Source organism: Schistocerca nitens, chromosome 7 (assembly GCF_023898315.1).
Source record: "Schistocerca nitens isolate TAMUIC-IGC-003100 chromosome 7, iqSchNite1.1, whole genome shotgun sequence".
Lineage (NCBI taxonomy): Eukaryota > Metazoa > Arthropoda > Insecta > Orthoptera > Acrididae > Schistocerca > Schistocerca nitens.
In genome coordinates, this window is record NC_064620.1 from 406,043,029 (window position 1) to 406,068,932 (window position 25,904).

The 25,904-nt window shown below is 41.6% G+C and overlaps 1 protein-coding gene across 1 annotated transcript in view; it reads right to left on the minus strand.

Moving 5' to 3' along the window:
* Positions 1-25,904, minus strand: part of LOC126195069 (ATP-binding cassette subfamily G member 4) — a 219,579-nt gene that overhangs the window by 54,803 nt on the left and 138,872 nt on the right. Inside the window, exon 4 of the mRNA XM_049933519.1 lies at positions 4,303-4,476. Within this exon, the coding sequence (XP_049789476.1) occupies positions 4,303-4,476 (174 nt within the window). The remainder of the gene's footprint in view (positions 1-4,302; positions 4,477-25,904) is intronic.

A 25,904-nucleotide genomic window follows, 5' to 3' on the forward strand; every position in this document is an offset into this window, starting at 1 on the left:
TTGATGCGGCCCGCCACGAATTCCTTTCCTGTGCTAACCTCTTCATCTCAGAGTAGCACTTGCAACCTACGTCCTCAATTATTTGCTTGACGTATTCCAATCTCTGTCTTCCTCTACAGTTTTTTGCCCTCTACAGCTCCCTCTAGTACCATGGAAGTCATTCCCTCATGTCTTAGCAGATGTCCTATCATCCTGTCCCTTCTCCTTATCAGTGTTTTCCACATATTCCTTTCCTCTCCGATTCTGCGTAGAACCTCCTCATTCCTTACCTTATCAGTCCACCTAATTTTCAACATTCGTCTATAGGACCACATCTCAAATGCTTCGATTCTCTTCTGTTCCGGTTTTCCCACAGTCCATGTTTCACTACCATACAATGCTGTACTCCAGACGTACATCCTCAGAAATTTCTTCCTCAAATTAAGGCCGGTATTTGATATTAGTAGACTTCTCTTGGCCAGAAATGCCTTTTTTGCCATAGCGAGTCTGCTTTTGATGTCCGCCTTGCTCCGTCCATCATTGGTTATTTTACTGCCTAGGTAGCAGAATTCCTTAACTTCATTGACTTCGTGACCATCAATCCTGATGTTAAGTTTCTCGCTGTTCTCATTTCTACTACTTCTCATTACCTTCGTCTTTCTCCGATTTATTCTCAAACCATACTGTGTACTCATTAGACTGTTCATTCCATTCAGCAGATCATTTAATTCTTCTTCACTTTCACTCAGGATAGGAATGTCATCAGCGAATCGTATCATTGATATCCTTTCACTTTGTATTTTAATTCCACTCCTGAACCTTTGTTTTATTTCCATCATTGCTTCCTCGATGTACAGATTGAAGAGTAGGGGCGAAAGGCTACGGCCTTGTCTTACACCCTTCTTAATACGAGCACTTCGTTGTTGATCGTCCACTCTTATTATTCCCTCTTGGTTGTTGTACATATTGTATATGACCCGTCTCTCCCTATAGCTTACCCCTACTTTTTTCAGAATCTCGAACAGCTTGCACCATTTTATATTGTCGAACGCTTTTTCCAGGTCGACAAATCCTATGAACGTGTCTTGATTTTTCTTTAGCCTTGCTTCCATTATTAGCCGTAACGTCAGAATTGCCTCTCTCGTCCCTTTTCTTTTCCTAAAGCCAAACTGATCGCCACCTGGCGCATTCTCAATTTTCTTTTCCATTCTTCTGTATATTATTCTTGTAATCAGCTTCGATGCATGAGCTGTTAAGCTGATTGTGCGATAATTCTCGCACTTGTCAGCTCTTGCCGTCTTCGGAATTGTGTGGATGATGCTTTTCCGAAAGTCAGATGGTATGTCGCCAGACTCATATATTCTACACACCAACGTGAATAGTCGTTTTGTTGCCACTTCCCCCAATGATTTTAGAAATTCTGATGGAATGTTATCTATCCCTTCTGCCTTATTTGACCGTAAGTCCTCCAAAGCTCTTTTAAATTCCGATTCTAATACTGGATCCCCTATCTCTTCTAAATCGACTCCTGTTTCTTCTTCTATCACATCAGACAAATCTTCACCCTCATATAGGCTTTCAATGTACTCTTTCCACCTATCTGCTCTCTCCTCTGCATTTAACAGTGGAATTCTCGTTGCACTCTTAATGTTACCACCGTTGCTTTTAATGTCACCAAAGGTTGTTTTGACTTTCCTGTATGCTGAGTCTGTCCTTCCGACAATCATATCTTTTTCGATGTCTTCACATTTTTCCTGCAGCCATTTCGTCTTAGCTTCCCTGCACTTCCTATTTATTTCATTCCTCAGCGACTTGTATTTCTGTATTCCTGATTTTCCCGGAACATGTTTGTACTTCCTCCTTTCATCAATCAACTGAAGTATTTCTTCTGTTACCCATGGTTTCTTCGCAGCTACCTTCTTTGTACCTATGTTTTCCTTCCCAACTTCTGTGGTTACCCTTTTTAGAGATGTTCATTCCTCTTCAACTGTACTGCCTACCGCGCTATTCCTTATTGCGGTATCTATAGCGTTAGAGAACTTCAAACGTATCTCGTCATTCCTTAGTACTTCCGTATCCCACTTCTTTGCGTATTGATTCTTCCTGACTAATGTCTTGAACTTCAGCCTACTCTTCATTACTACTATATTGTGATCTGAGTCTATATCTGCTCCTGGGTACGCCTCACAATCCAGTATCTGATTTCGGAATCTCTGTCTGACCATGATGTAATCTAATCAATTACAGGCCACATGTCCTGTGGATACACGTTACGTTTCTTTAATGCAGTGGTTTCCATTGCCTTCTGCATCCTCATGTCGTTGATCATTGCTGATTCTTCCGCCTTTAGGGGCAATTTCCCATCCCTAGGACAAGAGAGTGCCCTGAACCTCTATCCGCTCCTCCGCCCTCTTTGACAAGGCCGTTGGCAGGATGAGGCTGACTTCTTATGCCGAAAGTCTTCGGCCGCCAGTGCTGATTATTTATCAAAATTTATGCAGTGGCGGGGATCGAACCCGGGACCGAAGACGTTTCGATTATGAATCAAAGACGCTACCCCCTCTTTTTTATTATTTTTTATTTATTTTTTTAATCTAATTTTTGTTCGTTTTCGTTCGTTGTATCTGCTCTGGGCGGACGTCGAAAGACACCCGTTTCAGTTCGTTGTTGATCCATTAACTCAGTTCTTTTATTACAGAGGGCAGCTGGCCCTCTGACCGAACACGCTGAGCTACCGTGCCGGCACACTAGACCACGCGTATCCAGTCATATAAAGTCCATGTCGGTGCTTACGGGTCTAGGCTAGGCATAAAGCTTTGTCGTGCGGTTATCAAGGGTACACGAGTTGGCCTTTGGCAGCGAAAGCCCATATCAATGATGTTTCGTTGAAAGGTTCGCACGGTGAGACTTGTTGATGGCCCAGCATTGAAATCTGCTGCAATTTGCGGAAGGGTTGCCCTTCTGTCACGTTGAACGATTTTCTTCAGTCGTCGTTGGTCCGGTTCTTGCAGGAACTTTTTCCTGCCGCACTGATGTCGGAGATTCGATGTTTTACCGCATTTCTGATATTCACGATACACTCGTGAAATGGTCGTATGGGAAAATCCCACTTCATCGCTACGTCGAGGATACTGTGTCCCATCGCCACGTTCAAACTCACTTAAATCTTGGTAACCTGCCATTGTAGCAGCAGTAACCGATGTAACAGCTGCGTGAGACACTTGTCTTATACAGGGTGAGTCGCGTAAGACGTAACACCCCCATTATTCCGGGGGCAATTGCACGCATCGACAAGCGGTGTTCGGCGAATCATAGCTAACGATGGGGCACATACTTTGGTACATGCACAATAATCACAACGTTTATATTGACCGAGATAATGAGGCAAGTACATGTTTCTTAAATGGGACGCTATACTTTTTTTACCACCATTCGAACGCTCTGAAAAAGACGGGTATAGTGATGTAACGCATGTTGCTATTGTGATTCAAACTTCGCTTAAAAGACGCTGGGAAATATTGTACGATTGAAGGTCGAGGCGGTCGGAAGCGGCTGCAGACTGTAAACACGCCTCGCGTCACCCGCAGGCCGAGTTGCCGTGCTCTATGCAGCATGCACGGCCTACGCTACGTAGATAAATCCTCATCCGCCCTTTTTTAAGCAAAGTTTGAATCACAATAGCAACATGCGTTACATCACTATACGCGTCTTTTCCAGACCGTTCGAATGATGGTAAAAAAAGTATTGCGTCCCATTTAAAAACATGTACTTGCCTAATTATCTCGGACAATATAAACGTTGTGATTATTGTGCATGTACCAACGTTATGTGCCCCATAGTCCGCTATGATTCGCCGAAAACCGCATACCGATGTATGCAATCACCCCCGGAATAAAAGGGGTGTACGCGACTCACTCTGTATATGGACATAATTTTTTATAATATGTGTAGATAGGGAATTCTAATTACTTATCTTTTGTCTCTCAAGGTACTGAGAATTGATGGAGGGAACCACATTAAATTGTCTGTGAAGTTTGCTGAACATCATTAAATTTTATAATTTTTATGGTAATATATAAAAGAAAAGGTTAGAAACTTGTCTATCCTGATTGCTCAACACTATTTTGAAGGTAGATTAGTAATACGTCAGAGATAGCGTGCGGCATCGCAGTCGGCCGCGAACGGAAGGTCGGGACCTTGAATTAGTGCCTTGGTAATCAAGCGTCTTTCTCTCTCTCTCTCTCTCGCTCTGTGTCTCTCTCTTTTTGTGGGCCACGCGCGAGACCTGCCATTAGGTGCGTTAAGTAAGAGCGGGATACCGACCTGGGCGCACGTGGAGCTGTCGAGGCCGGTGGTTGGCTCATCGAGGAACATGACGAGCGGGTTGCAGATAAGCTCCAGCGCGATGGACATCCGCTTCTTCTGGCCGCCCGACAGCCGCCCCGCCAGCGTCTTGCGCGCTTCCCACAGGCCCAGGGTGCGCAGCGTCTCCTCCACCTGCACAGCACCCAGCCGTACAAACACTTGCGCACAGCTTATGTGTATACTCACATACCAGGTAACATAAATGTCCCGGGTACTCATTAATATAGGGAGTCCCAGGACGAATGGCCATTTCAGGGATATGACAGGAACGTTGATAATTCGTAGCGACAAATTCTACTAAATATGGGCAGCAAAGGACTTGGAAGAGAAGTTGAACGGAATGGACAGTGTCTTGAAAGGAGGATATAAGATGAACATCAACAAAAGCAAAACGAGGATAATGGAATGTAGTCGAATTAAGTCGGGTGATGCTGAGGGAATTAGATTAGGAAATGAGACACTTAAAGTAGTAAAGGAGTTTTGCTATTTGGTGAGCAAAATAACTGATGATGGTCGAAGCAAAGAGGATATAAAATGTAGACTGGCAATGGAAAGGAAAGCGTTCTGAAGAAGAGAAATTTGTTAACATCGAGTATAGATTTAAGTGTCAGGAAGTCGTTTCTGAAAGTATTTGTATGGATTGTAGCCATGTATGGAAGTGAAACATGGACGATAAATAGTTTGGACAAGAAGAGAATAGAAGCTTTCGAAATGTGGTGCTACAGAAGAATGTTGAAGATTAGGTGGGTAGATCACATAACTAATGAGGAGGTATTGGTTGGTTTTGGGGAAGGAGACCAGACAGCGTGGTCATCGGTCTCATCGGATTAGGGAAGGATGGGGAAGGAAGTCGGCCGTGCCCTTTCAGAGGAACCATCCCGGCATTTGTCTGGAGTGATTTAGGGAAATCACGGAAAACCTAAATCAGGATGGCCGGACGCGGGATTGAACCGTCGTCCTCCCGAATGCGAGTCCAGTGTCTTACCACTGCGCCACCTCGCTCGGTGAGGAGGTATTGAATAGGTTTGGGGAGAAGAGAAGTTTGTGGCACAACTTGACTAGAAGAAGGGATCGGTTGGTAGGACATGTTCTGAGGCATCAAGGGATCACAAATTTAGCATTGGAGGGCAGCGTGGAGGGTAAAAATCGTAGAGGGAGACCAAGAGATGAATACACTAAGCAGATTCAGAAGGATGTAGGTTGCAGTAGGTACTGGGAGATGAAGGAGCTTGCACAGGATAGAGTAGCATGGAGAGCTGCATCAAACCAGTCTCAGGACTGAAGACCACAACAACAACATGGGCTGTAAAATGCATTCCATTAGAGCTATGAACACTGTGAAACAAATGTATTCTACTGTAAGCTCTTTGCTTTCTATATTTGTAAAGGTGGTAGCATGGACCAGAGCCAACGGTCTTGCCGCAGTGGCAACACCAGTCCCCGTCAGATCGCCGACGTCAAGCGCTGTCGGGCTTTACTATCATTTGCATGCGTGTCCGTCCGCGTTTTCCGAACGTTGTTAGGAAGTGGGGTTCACGCAGCCCTTGTGAGGCCAGTTGAGGAGCTCCTTGACTGAGAAGTAGCGGCTCTAGCCACGAAAGCTGGCAACGGATGGGAGAGCAATGTGCTAACGTCCTTCTACATATCCGCGTATATACTTAGCTGACAAAAGTCATGAGACGGCGGTATGCACATATCCAGATGACGGTAGTATCGTGTGCACAAGCTATAAAAGGACAGTGCATTGGCGGAACTGTCATTTGCTCTCAGGTGATTCATGTGAAAAGGTTTCCGACGTGATTATGGCCGCACGACGGGAAGTAACAGACTTTGAACGCAAATTGGTCGATGGAACTGGGTGCAGGGGATATTGTATTTCGGAAATTTTTTTGCGAATTCAGTATTCCGAGATTTACAGTGTCAAGAGTGTGCCGAGAATACCAAATTTCACGCATTACCTCTCACCACCGACAACGCAGTGGCCGACGGCCTTCACTTAACGACCGAGAGCAGCGGCGTCTTCGTAGAGTTGTCAGTGCAGATAAACAAGTAACACTACATGAAATAACCGCAAAAACGAATGTGGGGCGTATGACAAACGTATTCATTTGGACAGTGCGGCGAAATTTAGCGTAATGTGCTGTGGCAGCAGACGACCGACGCGAGTGGCTTTTGCGAACAGCACGACATCGCCAGCAGAGCCTCTTCTGGCCTTGTGACCACATCTTTTGGACCCTAGACGGTGGGAAAATCGTGGCCTCGTCAGATGAATCCCGGTTTCAGATGGTAAGAGTTGATGGTAAGGTTCGAGTGTGGCACGGATTCCATGAAGCCATAGACCCAAATTGTCAACAGAGCACTGTGCACGCTGGTGGTGGGACCGTAATAATGTGGGCGGTGTTTACATGGAATGGACTGTGTCCTATGGTCCAACTTAATCGATCATTGACTGGAAATTGTTCGGCTACTTGGAGACCATTTGCAGCCATTCATGGACTTCATGTTCTTAAACCATTATGGATGACAATGCACCATGTCACCAGGTCACAGCTGTTCGCAAATGGTTTGAAGAACATTCTAGACGATTCTAGCTACTAAACTGACCACCCAGATCACCTGACACGAATACCGTAGAACATCAATGGGACACAGTCAAGAAGTCAGTTCTTGCACAAAGTTCTGCACTGGTAAACTGTCGCAATTATGGGAGGCTGTAGAGGCACTATGGCTCAATATTTCCGCAGGCCACTTCCAACCACTTGTTGAGTCCATGGTACGTCGAACTGCTGCACTGCACCGGGAAAAAAAATAGGCCCAACACAATATTGCGAGGTATCTCATGACTTTGCACACCTCAGTGTAGTGAGGATGACACGGCGGTCGGCCGTTAACGGTTGGGCCTCCCGAAGCCTGTTAGGTCGGAGTTCTCATTTCTATTGAGTCTGGGCCAAAACAACAACAAAAAAGTCCAGTAAACGTGGGCTCTATAACGCGTACCTTAAGGGCTATGAGCACTTGTTTACTAGAAGTAATGTGTTTCACATTAGCGAAGTTGAACGAGGGCACACAGCTGTTAAGGTATGCATTTTAGATGCGATGTTTACTGGGCATTTTTTTCTTGCTATGGTCCTTACTACCACCTCTCAAAAAATGGAAATCAAACACTTTGCCATAGTACAGATTTCTTTCATAGTATCGAAAATGAAGAAGTGAGGTATATATTTTAGACACACGTTTGCTACACTTTCTTGCTTCGAATGATCGTTTATGTCACATCCCTGGATATTGACCATTTCTTCTGGGACACCCTATATACAGTTACAACACTTTCCATTAAAATTGCAACACCACGAAGGATACGAAATAACACAAGGATCATAACTTTGATTCACATACACAACTAAAACCCAGTAGCGACTGTATCGAATATTTATTTCCACTGTAGCAGTTTCGGCCTGAAGCCCATTATCAAGTGGCATACTGCAAAAGATTGTGCTTGAGCACAGGTCAAACTTTAAAAATGCTTTGACGTGTACACGTAACATCATCGTATCTGAGCCTCTTAACTGTAAAAATACAGCAACATTGAACGAGTGCGAGACTACATACTTCACGAGTACAGTTAAAAGGACCAGATACGAAGATGACATTTGCACATTTCATAGGATTTTTAAAGTTCGACATGTGCTCAAGTACCATATTTTGCTGTAAGCCATTTGATAATGGCCTTAATGCCGAAGTTGGAACAGTGAAAAGAAATAATTTCTGTAGTCTGTGGCGAATATGATGTCTTTTAAAAAGTTCTACATGACTGTGTACCACAACCACAACCTGATATATTTAAACACAGTATGTTCATGAATTACTTTTGAATTTCATGCTTTATGTTAGGAGATTGTTGACTATCTTTCTACGAGAGTACAAAACTCCATTCAGAACTCTACACAAGGGGACAAGATCTACAACAGAATTACCTTTTATGTCTTGTCATTGTACAATCAGCAACACAAACCACCAAGTAGTAAATGTATAGGTAAATGTGTGTCAAAATTCTAAGATCCTTAAAAATATTCGTGTAATAAACATGTTTATTTACTTTATACAATATTCTCATCTGTTCTGTTCACTGAATAAACACGTTGCTTGGCTGTACTATCGCATAAAACACAACAAAGACTGAAACTACGCAAATTAAGCAACATTTTTGTTTTTGTATCAGCGCAAAAACATATGTTTCTAAGGACAGAACATGGTATATTAAAACCTTGAAACCTTTGTGGAGATAGTTTTTGGTTCTAATACTATATTCAATCCTTGCACAATTTTTGGAGAAAAGTAAGGTATCGTTAACCAAAAGTACGTTAATGAATACACGTATTCAGGAACAGTTCTCATTAAGTTCTTTGACGATGTCTACACTTTTCTATTCAGAAAAATACTATTCCTGTTAGCTGAGTCTAAATAAATACGATTCAGTTACTCATTAATGACTGGAAATATGCTGACTACATTAGTTTCTCATTTGTACATTGTAATATTGGAGCATACTGGGAACGTACCTATGATACAGCGCTTCATTTCTTCTAGGGTGTGAATTATCCAGTTCAGGATGTGATGTATCTGCAGTGTAAAACACTTAATAATTTCTAATTCTTGTAGTTTCTTGTTTGAGCATATTGTTTTTATAGCCTGTCGAGTATCATCAGAAATACTGAATTGTAAGCACTGAATCGTTGCAAAATTTAACGGTAATTCACTTGCCTTGAACAGTCTGCCAATGTTTTCGAACATTTTGTAATCTGCCTTTCCAGTAATAGGACTTCGCTACTTTTTATTGCATTGTCTGTTTTATAATGTGCCATGTAAACCTGCACCTACCAATTGGACTAGGTGCTTAAAACATTTCATTTGCCACGCACATTTTCTTACGTGTCTTCAATGCAATAAATGGTCACTGTCCGAAGATCGAGTGTTACGGTAAATCAAATAATAACAGCCTCTTACGAAGAAGGTTTCAGTTTTAAGAAATAGGAATTTTAATTAATTTTAAGAAGAATTTAGTTAATTAAGGAAGGTACACTCTTTGACATAAAACTTGACCGGCGGCCGGCCGCTTCAGAGGCTAAGTCCGCGCCGATCGCGACATGGGACAAAAAAACTGGCCAACTCGCTAATTCTCTAAGTCCGGTTATCTGCACAATCTGGCAACACTGTAGACTGCGGCACTTCCTGGAGGAAAACTTGTCCCATGATAGAGAAACTCTAGGCTGATTACGTCTGTGGTCTAGCGGTAGCGTGCGTTGTTTCTGTTCATAATGTCAGTGGATCGAGAGCAGCTGGCATAAAATATTTGTATAGCCTCTTCTGTCTGAATGCTGAAGACGTGAATGTAATGGTAGTGCAGATTCAATCTATTTCGCTTTGTGACACACCGATATCAAAATTTTATCCAGTAGCGATTTTGCGGCAGATTTCCTGCAGACTGTCCTCCTCTGGACGCCGTATGCGGCAAAGCTCCGTGATCCATTTGCTGGCTACTGGCAGCGGCCGTGGCGACAGCAGCGGCGCTGCACTCCCCCGTTCTTTATCGAAAGCGCCTGCTACCGCTCATCGCTTTTGATGATTTAAAACGCTTTATTATTAAATGTTGCTCCACAGAAAATTTCTACAATTTCCATTCACGCTCAAAAGCAACGGAGACAGACGCCCTGATTAGTAGGCGCGTATTATATTACATTAATCGGCAAGAGCTGAGTATGGCCCGAAATTAATTTTATAGACTGGGACGAAATTAAACCACCTCACTACATTCGATGAATTTATAAATGCTTCATACCTCGTTTCTTTTCCTTTCAAACTCAATTATTTGTGCAACTTTTGGTCAATGTTTGGATGTTTTCGTCAAGCCAGAGTGAGCGTCTGTGGTGTAAAGTGTATTACAGTTCTTGTTTCATTCCTTATGGTAAGTCTATGCGATAAACTGTGTGAATACCTTGCAATGCATGCTCTGTAGCAGTGCAGGAACACTGCACATTTGGAGTTCCATGTATGGGTTCATGAAGTATTTATTGTTGATCGGAAGTGATAGTTAAGGTCATCAGATTTAAACCAGAAAAATTTGTCGTTTTGAAGGTTGCAGAGAACGGAAAGGAATTGCTAACGCCGGTGTTAGAAAACGTCTACAGTTAAATGCTATTGCAAAAATTTAGAAGAAGGGAACTACATTAATGAACATGTGCACTTCATAAACAACCTTCTGACATGTTAGACCTATATGACGAACAAAGCTCAAATTTATATCGTTGACAGTCGGTTTGAATCTTTTCCTCCTTGAAATCTGTATGCTCTATTATATACTAAGTAGCCCGATCATTGTTTCAGTAATGTTACCCTCTTGTTTGACCCCGTAACGATGAACAGATTCCAAATGCATGTCTCCCTTCCTGGGTTGTTTTTTGTGTTTTATTGCTTGGAATTCCTGAAGCAGACCACTGTGCCTTCCCCCCTCGTGGGTTAGGTCTCAAAACTAAACCGCTTTGTATCCAATGGCATAATTTATTCAGACAGCATCAGCATAAGACTATCAAACAAAGCCTTCCGTTTACAGTTGCAGCACTCTAACCAGCACTGACCAAAGTGTAATCCACGGTCATGGTCCTAAATTACCAGCTGTCTGCTACTGTGGCAAAGTCCGTACTAAACTGTCGATTCCGCAGCACCATTTTGTCTGGTAACACTGTGTAGTTGCACAGTTGTGCTACCAGGTCTGTCCTCACACTGTCAACTTTATGTATCTCACTTCTCCTGTAGCGTAGATCACGAGGAGCCGAAGTAAATGAGTGTATTCTGCATGACGTAACATTCAGTATTCCCTTCTTTCATAGCCACTCTTCATGTGCATCGATACCAAATAGGAATGCGAAAACTCTTGCGAGTGAGAGAATGACAATAACAATCGTAACAAGAACAAGCAAATAATGAATGATGTTTATTCCAATGCAGAACGAGAATGGCTTTAAATATAAAAATCTGTATCTATATCTATATCCATATGTATTGATCTTTGAGTTGGCACAATGCAAATATATTCTTAGCATTTAGTTACTGAATTTAGTTCTGGATGTTTGCAGAGAAAAGGAAACGTCGGTACTTCTCGCTAGTGTAATATAATGTGAACCAGCAACTACCCTTTCCTTAGAACACGACTCAAGCAGGTCCTCAAGTAGGTAGCAAGGCACTGCTGCATTCTGTTCCCTGACATTGCTCTGATGACGGTTAATGCAGATAGTTCCGATTATGAAATACAAAACGTATTGCAGGTTAGTTCCTAGGATAGTAACATTAAATTTGCGTTGTAGACGGCACATGAACGTGACGATTATCCATATTACTCATCAATATAAAAAGACAATATTTTGGGAATTTAGCAGGATTACTCAAAATAAATTCTGAAATTGGGTGACTGACTGCACAGGTGCTAAACGTAGTCAAGAGTATACGATGTCCTAATCGCATTAGGAATATGAAGATCGTCTTCGACAGCTCGCAACTTTCACATTGCTATCTCCACCCTACTCCAGACAGCCCTCGGTGGAGTTGCACTACGTTGCCGATGTTATGGAAGGCCTTCAGACCGACAACAGACCACATATTGAAAAATACAAGCGAATTCTCTTGCAGCGTAAGCTTATCGTAACTAATCTAAAAATTATTGGAGAGGAACATTGTCCTATTCAAAAAAAGTAAAATGTTACATACTGTTGACGTCAAACGGACATTATCTATGTCATGTCTTGTGTCCTACTCGTCTATAATATCAAGTGTACTATGAAAATGATTATATAAAATGGTTGGTTGGTTGTTTGGGGAAGGAGACCAGACAGCGTGGTCATCGGTCTCATCGGATTAGGGAAGGATGGGGAAGGAAGTCGGCCGTGCCCTTTCAGAGGAACCATCCCGGCATTTGCCTGCAGTGATTTAGGGAAATCACTATATATAATGGATGATAGGGTAATGCATTGATACCAGATGGTGGGGGCCGGCCGTTGTGGCCGTGCAGTTCTAGGCGCTGCAGTTCTAGGCGCTTCAGTCTGGAACCGCGTGACCGCTACGGTCGCAGGTTCGAATCCTGCCTCGGACATGGATGTGAGTGATGTCCTTAGGTTAGTTAGGTTTAAGTAGTTCTAGGGGACTGATGACCTTAGAAGTTAAGTCCCATAGTGCTCAGAGCCATTTGAACCATTTGAACTATTTAACACAAAATGACATTAAAAATTAAAGTTATTCACGAGCAGCTAGTTGAGAATGTGTATGAACATTAAATGACACGGCGAACTGAAATAATATGACGAAGAGTTCAGCGCTCACTGGGAATAGAGCCCCACACATATCGTTGTTGACTACACACAAAGAGACGTCAGCTACCGAATTTTTCTCCACCAGCTGCTCAGAATAGCATCTTGAACTTACAGTCATCTCGCAAATAGTTCTGTGTCTCACTGGGAGGTAAAAAAGTCAGATATCGTTAGCGCTGACAACGAATGAAAATACATTAAAAATCAAAATTTTTACCCACCAGCAGATAGGTGTTCTCATGATAGAGCTTGATAATACATAATTAAATCTTTAGTGCCGGGCCAGGATTCGATCCCATTCACGCGTAATATGTGAAGGTGTTGAGGAATCTGCAGTTTTGAACAAACAACAAATTGTAGCCGAGCTGTATTGCCACGAAGGGATCAAATTCCGCGTTAAGGGCGGTCTGAGTTGCATTCCCAGTTTAGAACCAATTTTATCGACATACAGAAGCTCAAATAAAAGATGGAATAAGTGTCCTGTGACCATACATAGCGTTTGTGTCGTTACTTGAAATAAATAACTAGTATAAGAAAGGTTACTGGTGATAGAGTTTCTACATGTCGCCACTCCAGACTTTATTGTGGTTCAACCTACCGTCTACTTGGTAAAGAAGGAATATCATCTTTAATGTGAATTTTCAGACCACGCAGCCATTATATCTCCTTCACTTGGTGTAGCCAGGAGAGAATGGAATCTGTCTCTCCCTATCTAAAATCATTGACAGAAGTGGGAATCGAACCCAGACCATTGGTATAACAACCTACCATCCGTCCAACAGACCACGAAATCCTCTTCTCTGCGAGTCATTTTTCTATCGTAACGCAGTTGCGCCACGCTGGATGAGAATTCTGACACACAGGCTCCCTGTAGTAATTTGCAGCATGTTCAGTAAATTCATTTACTTGGTTGACCGAATCACCATGAACTAGCTGCCTCGGCTACCCAGTGCATACATTCGACTATTTTGTAATCACAGAAATAAAATCACGTAACTGCCACCTACACACAACTGTCAACAGTGTAGGATGCAGAAGTTTAAATAGGAAGTGTTCCTTTCCACTTGAGCTATTCTATTGCGCTATCTGTTACTAGAAAACGTCGTTCAGTCCAAAAGAAAAGCTGTAACTGTTTGTCTCTCAGAAGTCAAGACCTGGCCATATGCATAATCTCACAGTGCTGTGGAATCCAAAAGTTCTGGAGGAATAGTTGCCGAGCTCTGGAGCTGCTGTAGCTACGTGTCAGCTTGTAGCATAGATAAGATGTCGCGAGTTCGAATACATTCAGTGCTACATTTTTTAAAACGCAATTCTGCTCTCTGCTGAAGGGATCAATCTAATGGAAGTTTGAACATAATTCCCTTCACTTCTCAACCCAAAGTAGTCGCATGTGGAAAAAGGGCTAACTACTGTGACATTTTGTTCTATTCAGGTTTAATAGACAGCAGGCAGCAGATGCATCTCGAAGATGTGCAGGGAGAGCGCATCGTGCCATAATATGTCAGAAAAGTATTTTCTACATTAGCCGTCGTGTGGTAGTGATATTTTATTCTTCTTCAAACTTTGTTTGACAGCTTTAACTCAGAACAAGTTTTCTACATGCATGTAATCAATAAACTGCATGTGCATTGTCAGACTGTCATAGGTAACATCAGAGAATTCGAATATATCGTTGATGATTAATTTCTCTCTCATGTTTACTACTGTTTTAACAACACTAAAGGAAACCTTACGAAAATTGTGCACTGTATTATAAGAAAAGAAATAAAACTAACCATGATAACCTTACGACGAAAGTATCTGTACACAAGCATGCCTCTATCGACACGAATTAGTAAAATACTACTCACTTAGATTTTGATTGGGTCTGTGTTTAATTGGTATGCTGTGTCATACTCAAGAGGTATGCAAATGTGGCATTTCATAAACATAGTTACGTATTCCTAGAAACCCAAAATTCGCTTGTCAGCAGCGGAAAGAGGCCTTACCTGTTGTGCAGCATTGTAAGTTTTTCAACATTGCACTATGAGCTGAAAGCATTTTCTTGCGATTTCCTTATTGATGTTTGATCTGACTGCTTGTAGCTCTTTCACAGAATGGATAAAAACGTTACACTCAGTGAGACTGGAACTGCGAACCGTAACAGACGCTTTTTCACAGGTCAGCACGTTACCACAGAGCTGGCGAGGAGGTATGGGTCTTAGCTTCCTATTACGAGGGCAATAGTAACTAGAACTCGTAAACCGCTATTTGAAGGTCGAGATTAGTTGCGGTTTCCACCTGCAACGACTTTCCTGGGCTGAAAACCGTAAATTTTCAATCTTTTGTTACCCTTCAAGCGATAATAACTCAGATTATTCAATGGAAATGACAGGTAAAATCAAGTGAACTTTGAGGCTTAATTCCGTGCACACCAGGAAGTAACTCGTCGATCACAGAGTTGCCAAACATACGTTGCCTTGTTGCCAAATCTCAGTTACAGTACCAGCAGGAAGAAGACGAACCGATGTGATCCTACAGCGGTCTGGGAAGTGACCATAGCTGGTGTCTCCAAGTCGCGGCTGCTACGGCCTGGAATACGTAATGCGTCTGATTCGCTTTCTGTAACTAGGTTTAGGGACTGGAGCGTAGTTACTAATAATACTCAGAACTGAATGCAAACTGAGCATCATAAATCAGTAACTCTCATTGTTGTTTTTATATTTCTTTCGTAAGTGTACTCAAAACTAAGAAAGTCATTCACAGGCGTTTTCGTGCCTCGCCGATAGTCGAGCACAACATACAAATAAAAATAAAAAAGAATGTGTGTGTGTGTGTGTGTGTGTTTGTGAGAGAGAGAGAGAAAGATAAATAAAAAGCAATGAGAGAGAGTGTAAAAAATTGTTGTAAAGAAATTGAATCATGGTATTTAAAGAAATCTTTCATTAAAATGACACGTTCCACATCATTACGAAATGACGTATTCATGATCTATGGAACAAGAGTTAATCTAATGTAATCTAATCTAATCTAATCACATCGTATTGATGATTAGCCATGAAGAGTCATGAATTACCGAAATTTTGGCCAATACCAGTAACCAAATCTAAACTTGAAAATAAAAGACGACAATTTTTGTAATAAACCGTGACTCCTATCAAGACCCTTTCGTCCCTGTTATCTAACCACGAAAGATGTCTGATATACCTCCATTCTGAAGTAACAAAGTGTGCATGCATTTAAAGATGAAGTGCATGATGTGAAGTTCTGTGACGGAGATACGAACCCAACACGTAATCCGATTGTTAACTAAGAAAAATCAAATGTTACGTATCGGTTTTTCTTACGAGCCGCTAGGTGTCTGAATCTAAAATAAGGATACAAACTTTTGTGCCTAAGCGACAATCGAACTGCACACCTACCGTGCATCCACGAATATAGCTTAAGTATCAGTTGCTTACTCATGAACAGTAAGATGTGTGCGTGTTTGACCAGAAATAACGACACCTGTTGCGATTGTTGGAAACACATGAACAGACATTGAAATTGCGCGTTAATTTTCACTAGCAGGTGGGTGTGCACTTGATAAAGCTAGAAATGAAATTATGTATATTTTTGTACTGGATCAGGTTTCAGACCCACATACTTACCTTTGGAGGAGACCTAGAGAAGATTGCAGTCTTGGGAAAAGGAACGAAATGACTGAACTATACCGTTCCGAGAGATTCAGATTCTCGAAAGAGGAGATACGAATTCGAATCACAGTCCAGCGCCAAATTTTTAAACGTCTCTAGTTCAATCAAGTACAAGTAAAATAAGAGCCCTGTCCCTTTAAATGGCTATCGGTTCATCAAATAAAATAAAATTTTCTAATGTAAGTAAGCTTACTGGCGACTGTATTTCTGTTTACCATGACTTCCGCTGTGTCATTTCCCAACGTAAACCGGCTCTGCCCAGTTGGTAATGAAGGAACGTGATGTTTAATGCGGATTCTGGATTATAACGTCTTTCTCTTGAGGTTACCAGAGGTAAAATAAATCTGTTTGTGCCTCTTAAAAGTAAATGCCTGAACCCACGCATTGCACCTGTGATAGCTCGTTCCACCATACCATTGTGGCCACATTACCCAGCCCCAAGAGTGTGCTGTAACGGATGATGTGCTTAGCTTACAAAATTAGTCACGGTGGAAAAAATGCGAGTCTATTAAATGGTCAAGTAGAAGCAAGCTTCTGACGCAGAGATTATGCTATTCTCATGTCAGCAGGATGTAAAGACTCTTCTAGGCATCATAGGCTGGATGTGAAGCCATTTTGATTTTTCACAAATTCAGCAAATTTCTTAGTTCGAGAAAATCCACTGTGAAGTGTGAAGTTGCCGGATAATTCGATTACTACTGTTATTATTAATATCATTTTATTCATACCGCTGCTGGAACACGACCGTAGTCTTCAGGTAAAACGCGAGACCAGCTAATATGACGTCTGGCGACCGAAAGCACATATCGACAAAATTGGTGTTTGATATTAACATGAAAAGGATTCCGTAGACAGGGAAAGAACCTGTTCTTGGGAAACTACTTCTATAGTGACCAAAAGGCATTAAATGATGTTCATGAACTTGTGTTACAGCAGCAGTATGAATAAAATGATATTAATAATAACAGTAATAATCGAATTATCCGGCAACTTCACACTTCACAGTGGATTTTCTCGAACTAAGAAATTTGCTGAATTTGTGAAAAATCAAAATGGCTTCACATCCAGCCTATGATGCCTAGAAGAGTCTTTACATCCTGCTGACATGAGAATAGCATAATCTCTGCGTCAGAAGCTTGCTTCTACTTGACCATTTAATAGACTCGCATTTTTTCCACCGTGACTAATTTTGTAAGCTAAGCACATCATCCGTTACAGCACACTCTTGGGGCTGGGTAATGTGGCCACAATGGTATGGTGGAACGAGCTATCACAGGTGCAATGCGTGGGTTCAGGCATTTACTTTTAAGAGGCACAAACAGATTTATTTTACCTCTGGTAACCTCAAGAGAAAGACGTTATAATCCAGAATCCGCATTAAACATCACGTTCCTTCATTACCAACTGGGCAGAGCCGGTTTACGTTGGGAAATGACACAGCGGAAGTCATGGTAAACAGAAATACAGTCGCCAGTAAGCTTACTTACATTAGAAAATTTTATTTTATTTGATGAACCGATAGCCATTTAAAGGGACAGGGCTCTTATTTTACTTGTACTTGATTGAACTAGAGACGTTTAAAAATTTGGCGCTGGACTGTGATTCGAATTCGTATCTCCTCTTTCGAGGATCTGAATCTCTCGGAACGGTATAGTTCAGTCATTTCGTTCCTTTTCCCAAGACTGCAATCTTCTCTAGGTCTCCTCCAAAGGTAAGTATGTGGGTCTGAAACCTGATCCAGTACAAAAATATACATAATTTCATTTCTAGCTTTATCAAGTGCACACCCACCTGCTAGTGAAAATTAACGCGCAATTTCAATGTCTGTTCATGTGTTTCCAACAATCGCAACAGGTGTCGTTATTTCTGGTCAAACACGCACACATCTTACTGTTCATGAGTAAGCAACTGATACTTAAGCTATATTCGTGGATGCACGGTAGGTGTGCAGTTCGATTGTCGCTTAGGCACAAAAGTTTGTATCCTTATTTTAGATTCAGACACCTAGCGGCTCGTAAGAAAAACCGATACGTAACATTTGATTTTTCTTAGTTAACAATCGGATTACGTGTTGGGTTCGTATCTCCGTCACAGAACTTCACATCATGCACTTCATCTTTAAATGCATGCACACTTTGTTACTTCAGAATGGAGGTATATCAGACATCTTTCGTGGTTAGATAACAGGGACGAAAGGGTCTTGATAGGAGTCACGGTTTATTACAAAAATTGTCGTCTTTTATTTTCAAGTTTAGATTTGGTTACTGGTATTGGCCAAAATTTCGGTAATTCATGACTCTTCATGGCTAATCATCAATACGATGTGATTAGATTAGATTAGATTACATTAGATTAACTCTTGTTCCATAGATCATGAATACGTCATTTCGTAATGATGTGGAACGTGTCATTTTAATGAAAGATTTCTTTAAATACCATGATTCAATTTCTTTACAACAACTTTTTACACTCTCTCTCATTGCTTTTTATTTATCTTTCTCTCTCTCTCTCACAAACACACACACACACACACACACATTCTTTTTTATTTTTATTTGTATGTTGTGCTCGACTATCGGCGAGGCACGAAAACGCCTGTGAATAACTTTCTTAGTTTTGAGTACACTTACGAAAGAAATATAAAAACAACAATGAGAGTTACTGATTTATGATGCTCAGTTTGCATTCAGTTCTGAGTATTATTAGTAACTACGCTCCAGTCCCTAAACCTAGTTACAGAAAGCGAATCAGACGCATTACGTATTCCAGGCCGTAGCAGCCGCGACTTGGAGACACCAGCTATGGTCACTTCCCAGACCGCTGTAGGATCACATCGGTTCGTCTTCTTCCTGCTGGTACTGTAACTGAGATTTGGCAACAAGGCAACGTATGTTTGGCAACTCTGTGATCGACGAGTTACTTCCTGGTGTGCACGGAATTAAGCCTCAAAGTTCACTTGATTTTACCTGTCATTTCCATTGAATAATCTGAGTTATTATCGCTTGAAGGGTAACAAAAGATTGAAAATTTACGGTTTTCAGCCCAGGAAAGTCGTTGCAGGTGGAAACCGCAACTAATCTCGACCTTCAAATAGCGGTTTACGAGTTCTAGTTACTATTGCCCTCGTAATAGGAAGCTAAGACCCATACCTCCTCGCCAGCTCTGTGGTAACGTGCTGACCTGTGAAAAAGCGTCTGTTACGGTTCGCAGTTCCAGTCTCACTGAGTGTAACGTTTTTATCCATTCTGTGAAAGAGCTACAAGCAGTCAGATCAAACATCAATAAGGAAATCGCAAGAAAATGCTTTCAGCTCATAGTGCAATGTTGAAAAACTTACAATGCTGCACAACAGGTAAGGCCTCTTTCCGCTGCTGACAAGCGAATTTTGGGTTTCTAGGAATACGTAACTATGTTTATGAAATGCCACATTTGCATACCTCTTGAGTATGACACAGCATACCAATTAAACACAGACCCAATCAAAATCTAAGTGAGTAGTATTTTACTAATTCGTGTCGATAGAGGCATGCTTGTGTACAGATACTTTCGTCGTAAGGTTATCATGGTTAGTTTTATTTCTTTTCTTATAATACAGTGCACAATTTTCGTAAGGTTTCCTTTAGTGTTGTTAAAACAGTAGTAAACATGAGAGAGAAATTAATCATCAACGATATATTCGAATTCTCTGATGTTACCTATGACAGTCTGACAATGCACATGCAGTTTATTGATTACATGCATGTAGAAAACTTGTTCTGAGTTAAAGCTGTCAAACAAAGTTTGAAGAAGAATAAAATATCACTACCACACGACGGCTAATGTAGAAAATACTTTTCTGACATATTATGGCACGATGCGCTCTCCCTGCACATCTTCGAGATGCATCTGCTGCCTGCTGTCTATTAAACCTGAATAGAACAAAATGTCACAGTAGTTAGCCCTTTTTCCACATGCGACTACTTTGGGTTGAGAAGTGAAGGGAATTATGTTCAAACTTCCATTAGATTGATCCCTTCAGCAGAGAGCAGAATTGCGTTTTAAAAAATGTAGCACTGAATGTATTCGAACTCGCGACATCTTATCTATGCTACAAGCTGACACGTAGCTACAGCAGCTCCAGAGCTCGGCAACTATTCCTCCAGAACTTTTGGATTCCACAGCACTGTGAGATTATGCATATGGCCAGGTCTTGACTTCTGAGAGACAAACAGTTACAGCTTTTCTTTTGGACTGAACGACGTTTTCTAGTAACAGATAGCGCAATAGAATAGCTCAAGTGGAAAGGAACACTTCCTATTTAAACTTCTGCATCCTACACTGTTGACAGTTGTGTGTAGGTGGCAGTTACGTGATTTTATTTCTGTGATTACAAAATAGTCGAATGTATGCACTGGGTAGCCGAGGCAGCTAGTTCATGGTGATTCGGTCAACCAAGTAAATGAATTTACTGAACATGCTGCAAATTACTACAGGGAGCCTGTGTGTCAGAATTCTCATCCAGCGTGGCGCAACTGCGTTACGATAGAAAAATGACTCGCAGAGAAGAGGATTTCGTGGTCTGTTGGACGGATGGTAGGTTGTTATACCAATGGTCTGGGTTCGATTCCCACTTCTGTCAATGATTTTAGATAGGGAGAGACAGATTCCATTCTCTCCTGGCTACACCAAGTGAAGGAGATATAATGGCTGCGTGGTCTGAAAATTCACATTAAAGATGATATTCCTTCTTTACCAAGTAGACGGTAGGTTGAACCACAATAAAGTCTGGAGTGGCGACATGTAGAAACTCTATCACCAGTAACCTTTCTTATACTAGTTATTTATTTCAAGTAACGACACAAACGCTATGTATGGTCACAGGACACTTATTCCATCTTTTATTTGAGCTTCTGTATGTCGATAAAATTGGTTCTAAACTGGGAATGCAACTCAGACCGCCCTTAACGCGGAATTTGATCCCTTCGTGGCAATACAGCTCGGCTACAATTTGTTGTTTGTTCAAAACTGCAGATTCCTCAACACCTTCACATATTACGCGTGAATGGGATCGAATCCTGGCCCGGCACTAAAGATTTAATTATGTATTATCAAGCTCTATCATGAGAACACCTATCTGCTGGTGGGTAAAAATTTTGATTTTTAATGTATTTTCATTCGTTGTCAGCGCTAACGATATCTGACTTTTTTACCTCCCAGTGAGACACAGAACTATTTGCGAGATGACTGTAAGTTCAAGATGCTATTCTGAGCAGCTGGTGGAGAAAAATTCGGTAGCTGACGTCTCTTTGTGTGTAGTCAACAACGATATGTGTGGGGCTCTATTCCCAGTGAGCGCTGAACTCTTCGTCATATTATTTCAGTTCGCCGTGTCATTTAATGTTCATACACATTCTCAACTAGCTGCTCGTGAATAACTTTAATTTTTAATGTCATTTTGTGTTAAATAGTTCAAATGGTTCAAATGGCTCTGAGCACTATGGGACTTAACTTCTAAGGTCATCAGTCCCCTAGAACTACTTAAACCTAACTAACCTAAGGACATCACTCACATCCATGTCCGAGGCAGGATTCGAACCTGCGACCGTAGCGGTCACGCGGTTCCAGACTGAAGCGCCTAGAACCGCACGGCCACACCGGCCGTCCCCCACCATCTGGTATCAATGCATTACCCTATCATCCATTATATATAATCATTTTCATAGTACACTTGATATTATAGATGAGTAGGACACAAGACGGGACATAGATAATGTCCGTTTGACGTCAACAGTGTGTAACATTTTACTTTTTTTCAATAGGACAATGTTCCTCTCCAATAATTTTTAGATTAGTTACGATAAGCTTACGCTGCAAGAGAATTCGCTTGTATTTTTCAATATGTGGTCTGTTGTCGGTTTGAAGGCCTTCCATAACATCGGCAACGTAGTGCAACTCCACCGAGGGCTGTCTGGAGTAGGGTGGAGATAGCAATGTGAAAGTTGCGAGCTGTCGAAGACGATCTTCATATTCCTAATGCGATTAGGACATCGTATACTCTTGACTACGTTTAGCACCTGTGCAGTCAGTCACCCAATTTCAGAATTTATTTTGAGTAATCCTGCTAAATTCCCAAAATATTGACTTTTTATATTGATGAGTAATATGGATAGTCGTCACGTTCATGTGCCGTCTACAACGCAATTTTAATGTTACTATCCTAGGAACTAACCTGCAATACGTTTCGTATTTCATAATCGGAGCTATCTGCATTAACCGTCATCAGAGCAATGTCAGGGAACAGAATGCAGCAGTGCCTTGCTACCTACTTGAGGACCTGCTTGATTCGTGTTCTAAGGAAAGGGTAGTTGCTGGTTCACATTATATTACACTAGCGAGAAGTACCGACGTTTCCTTTTCTCTGCAAACATCCAGAACTAAATTCAGTAACTAAATGGCTCTGAGCACTATGGGACTCGACTGCTGAGGTCATTAGTCCCCTAGAACTTAGAACTAGTTAAACCTAACTAACCTAAGGACATCACAAACATCCATGCCCGAGGCAGGATTCGAACCTGCGACCGTAGCGGTCTTGCGGTTCCAGACTGCAGCGCCTTTAACCGCACGGCCACTTCGGCCGGCAGTAACTAAATGCTAAGAATATATTTGCATTGTGCCAACTCAAAGATCAATACATATGGATATAGATATAGATACAGATTTTTATATTTAAAGCCATTCTCGTTCAGCATTGGAATAAACATCATTATTTGCATTGTGCCAACTCAAAGATCAATAGATATGGATATAGATATAGATACAGATTTTTATATTTAAAGCCATTCTCGTTCTGCGTTGGAATAAACATCATTCATTGTTTGCTTGTTCTTGTTACGATTGTTATTGTCATTCTCTCACTCGCAAGAGTTTTCGCATTCCTATTTGGTATCGATGCACATGAAGAGTGGCTATGAAAGAAGGGAATACTGAATGTTACCTCATGCAGAATACACTCATTTACTTCGGCTCCTCGTGATCTACGCTACAGGAGAAGTGAGATACATAAAGTTGACAGTGTGAGGACAGACCTGGTGGCACAACTGTGCAACTACACAGTATTACCAGATAAAATGGTGCTGCGGAATCGAAAGTGTAGTACGGACTTTGCCACAGTAGCAGACAGCTGGTAATTTAGGACCATGACCGTGGATTACACTTTGGTCAGTGCTGGTTAGAGTGCTGCAACTGTAAATGGAAGGCTTTGTTTGATAGTCTTATGCTTATGCTGTCTGAATAAATTATGCCATTGGATACAAAGCGGTTTAGTTTTGAGACCTAACCCACGAGGGGGGAAGGCACAGTGGTCTGCTTCAGGAATTCCAAGCAATAAAACACAAAAAACAACCCAGGAAGGGAGACATGCATTTGGAATCTGTTCATCGTTACGGGGTCAAACAAGAGGGTAACATTACTGAAACAATGATCGGGCTACTTAGTATATAATAGAGCATACAGATTTCAAGGAGGAAAAGATTCAAACCGACTGTCAACGATATAAATTTGAGCTTTGTTCGTCATATAGGTCTAACATGTCAGAAGGTTGTTTATGAAGTGCACATGTTCATTAATGTAGTTCCCTTCTTCTAAATTTTTGCAATAGCATTTAACTGTAGACGTTTTCTAACACCGGCGTTAGCAATTCCTTTCCGTTCTCTGCAACCTTCAAAACGACAAATTTTTCTGGTTTAAATCTGATGACCTTAACTATCACTTCCGATCAACAATAAATACTTCATGAACCCATACATGGAACTCCAAATGTGCAGTGTTCCTGCACTGCTACAGAGCATGCATTGCAAGGTATTCACACAGTTTATCGCATAGACTTACCATAAGGAATGAAACAAGAACTGTAATACACTTTACACCACAGACGCTCACTCTGGCTTGACGAAAACATCCAAACATTGACCAAAAGTTGCACAAATAATTGAGTTTGAAAGGAAAAGAAACGAGGTATGAAGCATTTATAAATTCATCGAATGTAGTGAGGTGGTTTAATTTCGTCCCAGTCTATAAAATTAATTTCGGGCCATACTCAGCTCTTGCCGATTAATGTAATATAATACGCGCCTACTAATCAGGGCGTCTGTCTCCGTTGCTTTTGAGCGTGAATGGAAATTGTAGAAATTTTCTGTGGAGCAACATTTAATAATAAAGCGTTTTAAATCATCAAAAGCGATGAGCGGTAGCAGGCGCTTTCGATAAAGAACGGGGGAGTGCAGCGCCGCTGCTGTCGCCACGGCCGCTGCCAGTAGCCAGCAAATGGATCACGGAGCTTTGCCGCATACGGCGTCCAGAGGAGGACAGTCTGCAGGAAATCTGCCGCAAAATCGCTACTGGATAAAATTTTGATATCGGTGTGTCACAAAGCGAAATAGATTGAATCTGCGCTACCATTACATTAACGTCTGCAGCATTCAGACAGAAGAGGCTATAAAAATATTTTATGCCAGCTGCTCTCGATCCACTGACATTATGAACAGAAACAACGCACGCTACCGCTAGACCACAGGCGTAATCAGGCTAGAGTTTCTCTATCATGGGACAAGTTTTCCTCCAGGAAGTGCCGCAGTCTACAGTGTTGCCAGATTGTGCAGATAACCGGACTTAGAGAATTAGCGAGTTGGCCAGTTTTTTTGTCCCATGTCGCGATCGGCGCGGACTTAGCCTCTGAAGCGGCCGGCCGCCGGTCAAGTTTTATGTCAAAGAGTGTACGTGTACAGGTGAAGGAAGGTGATAGACGGAGGCGTTATCTAGCAAGCGTGAGAACGGACTGTAAGGGTGGATGGATGTCAAAAAATAAAAAAAGAGAAATGCTTACCGCCACATCTTCGGCTGCTCATTGTCATATAAGTCTAGAGACAGCAATTGGTACTAAAGTGATACGACAGAGGTTCGAGTCCTCCCTCGGGCATGGGTGTGTGTGTTTGTCCTTAGGATAATTTAGGTTAAGTAGTGTGTAAGCTTAGGGACTGATGACCTTAGCAGCTAAGTCCCATAAGATTTCACACACATTTGGACATTTGATACGACGGTAGATGGATAAATAAAATGTTCACTGCTGAGCAGCATTTTCCAGAACTTTCTATAAACCAAATGAATATAAAGGAGGCTTCGTCACTACACAATACTCGGAATAGCGCTAAATGGAAATATGTAGTGTGATCATGTTTTCCAACTGTTTTGTAATATAGATGTACGATGAAGAGCAGTTGCAAAAGAAAAAAAAACCGCGAAAGAAAACAAGGTAGAATCGTAGTGTGTTGAGAACGTGAACATTACAGATTGTTGCACTGAACTGAGACAGGCCGTGCGGTTAAAGGCGCTGCAGTCTGGAACCGCAAGACCGCTACGGTCGCAGGTTCGAATCCTGCCTCGGGCATGGATGTTTGTGATGTCCTTAGGTTAGTTAGGTTTAACTAGTTCTAAGTTCTAGGGGACTAATGACCTCAGCAGTTGAGTCCCATAGTGCTCAGAGCCATTTGAACCATTT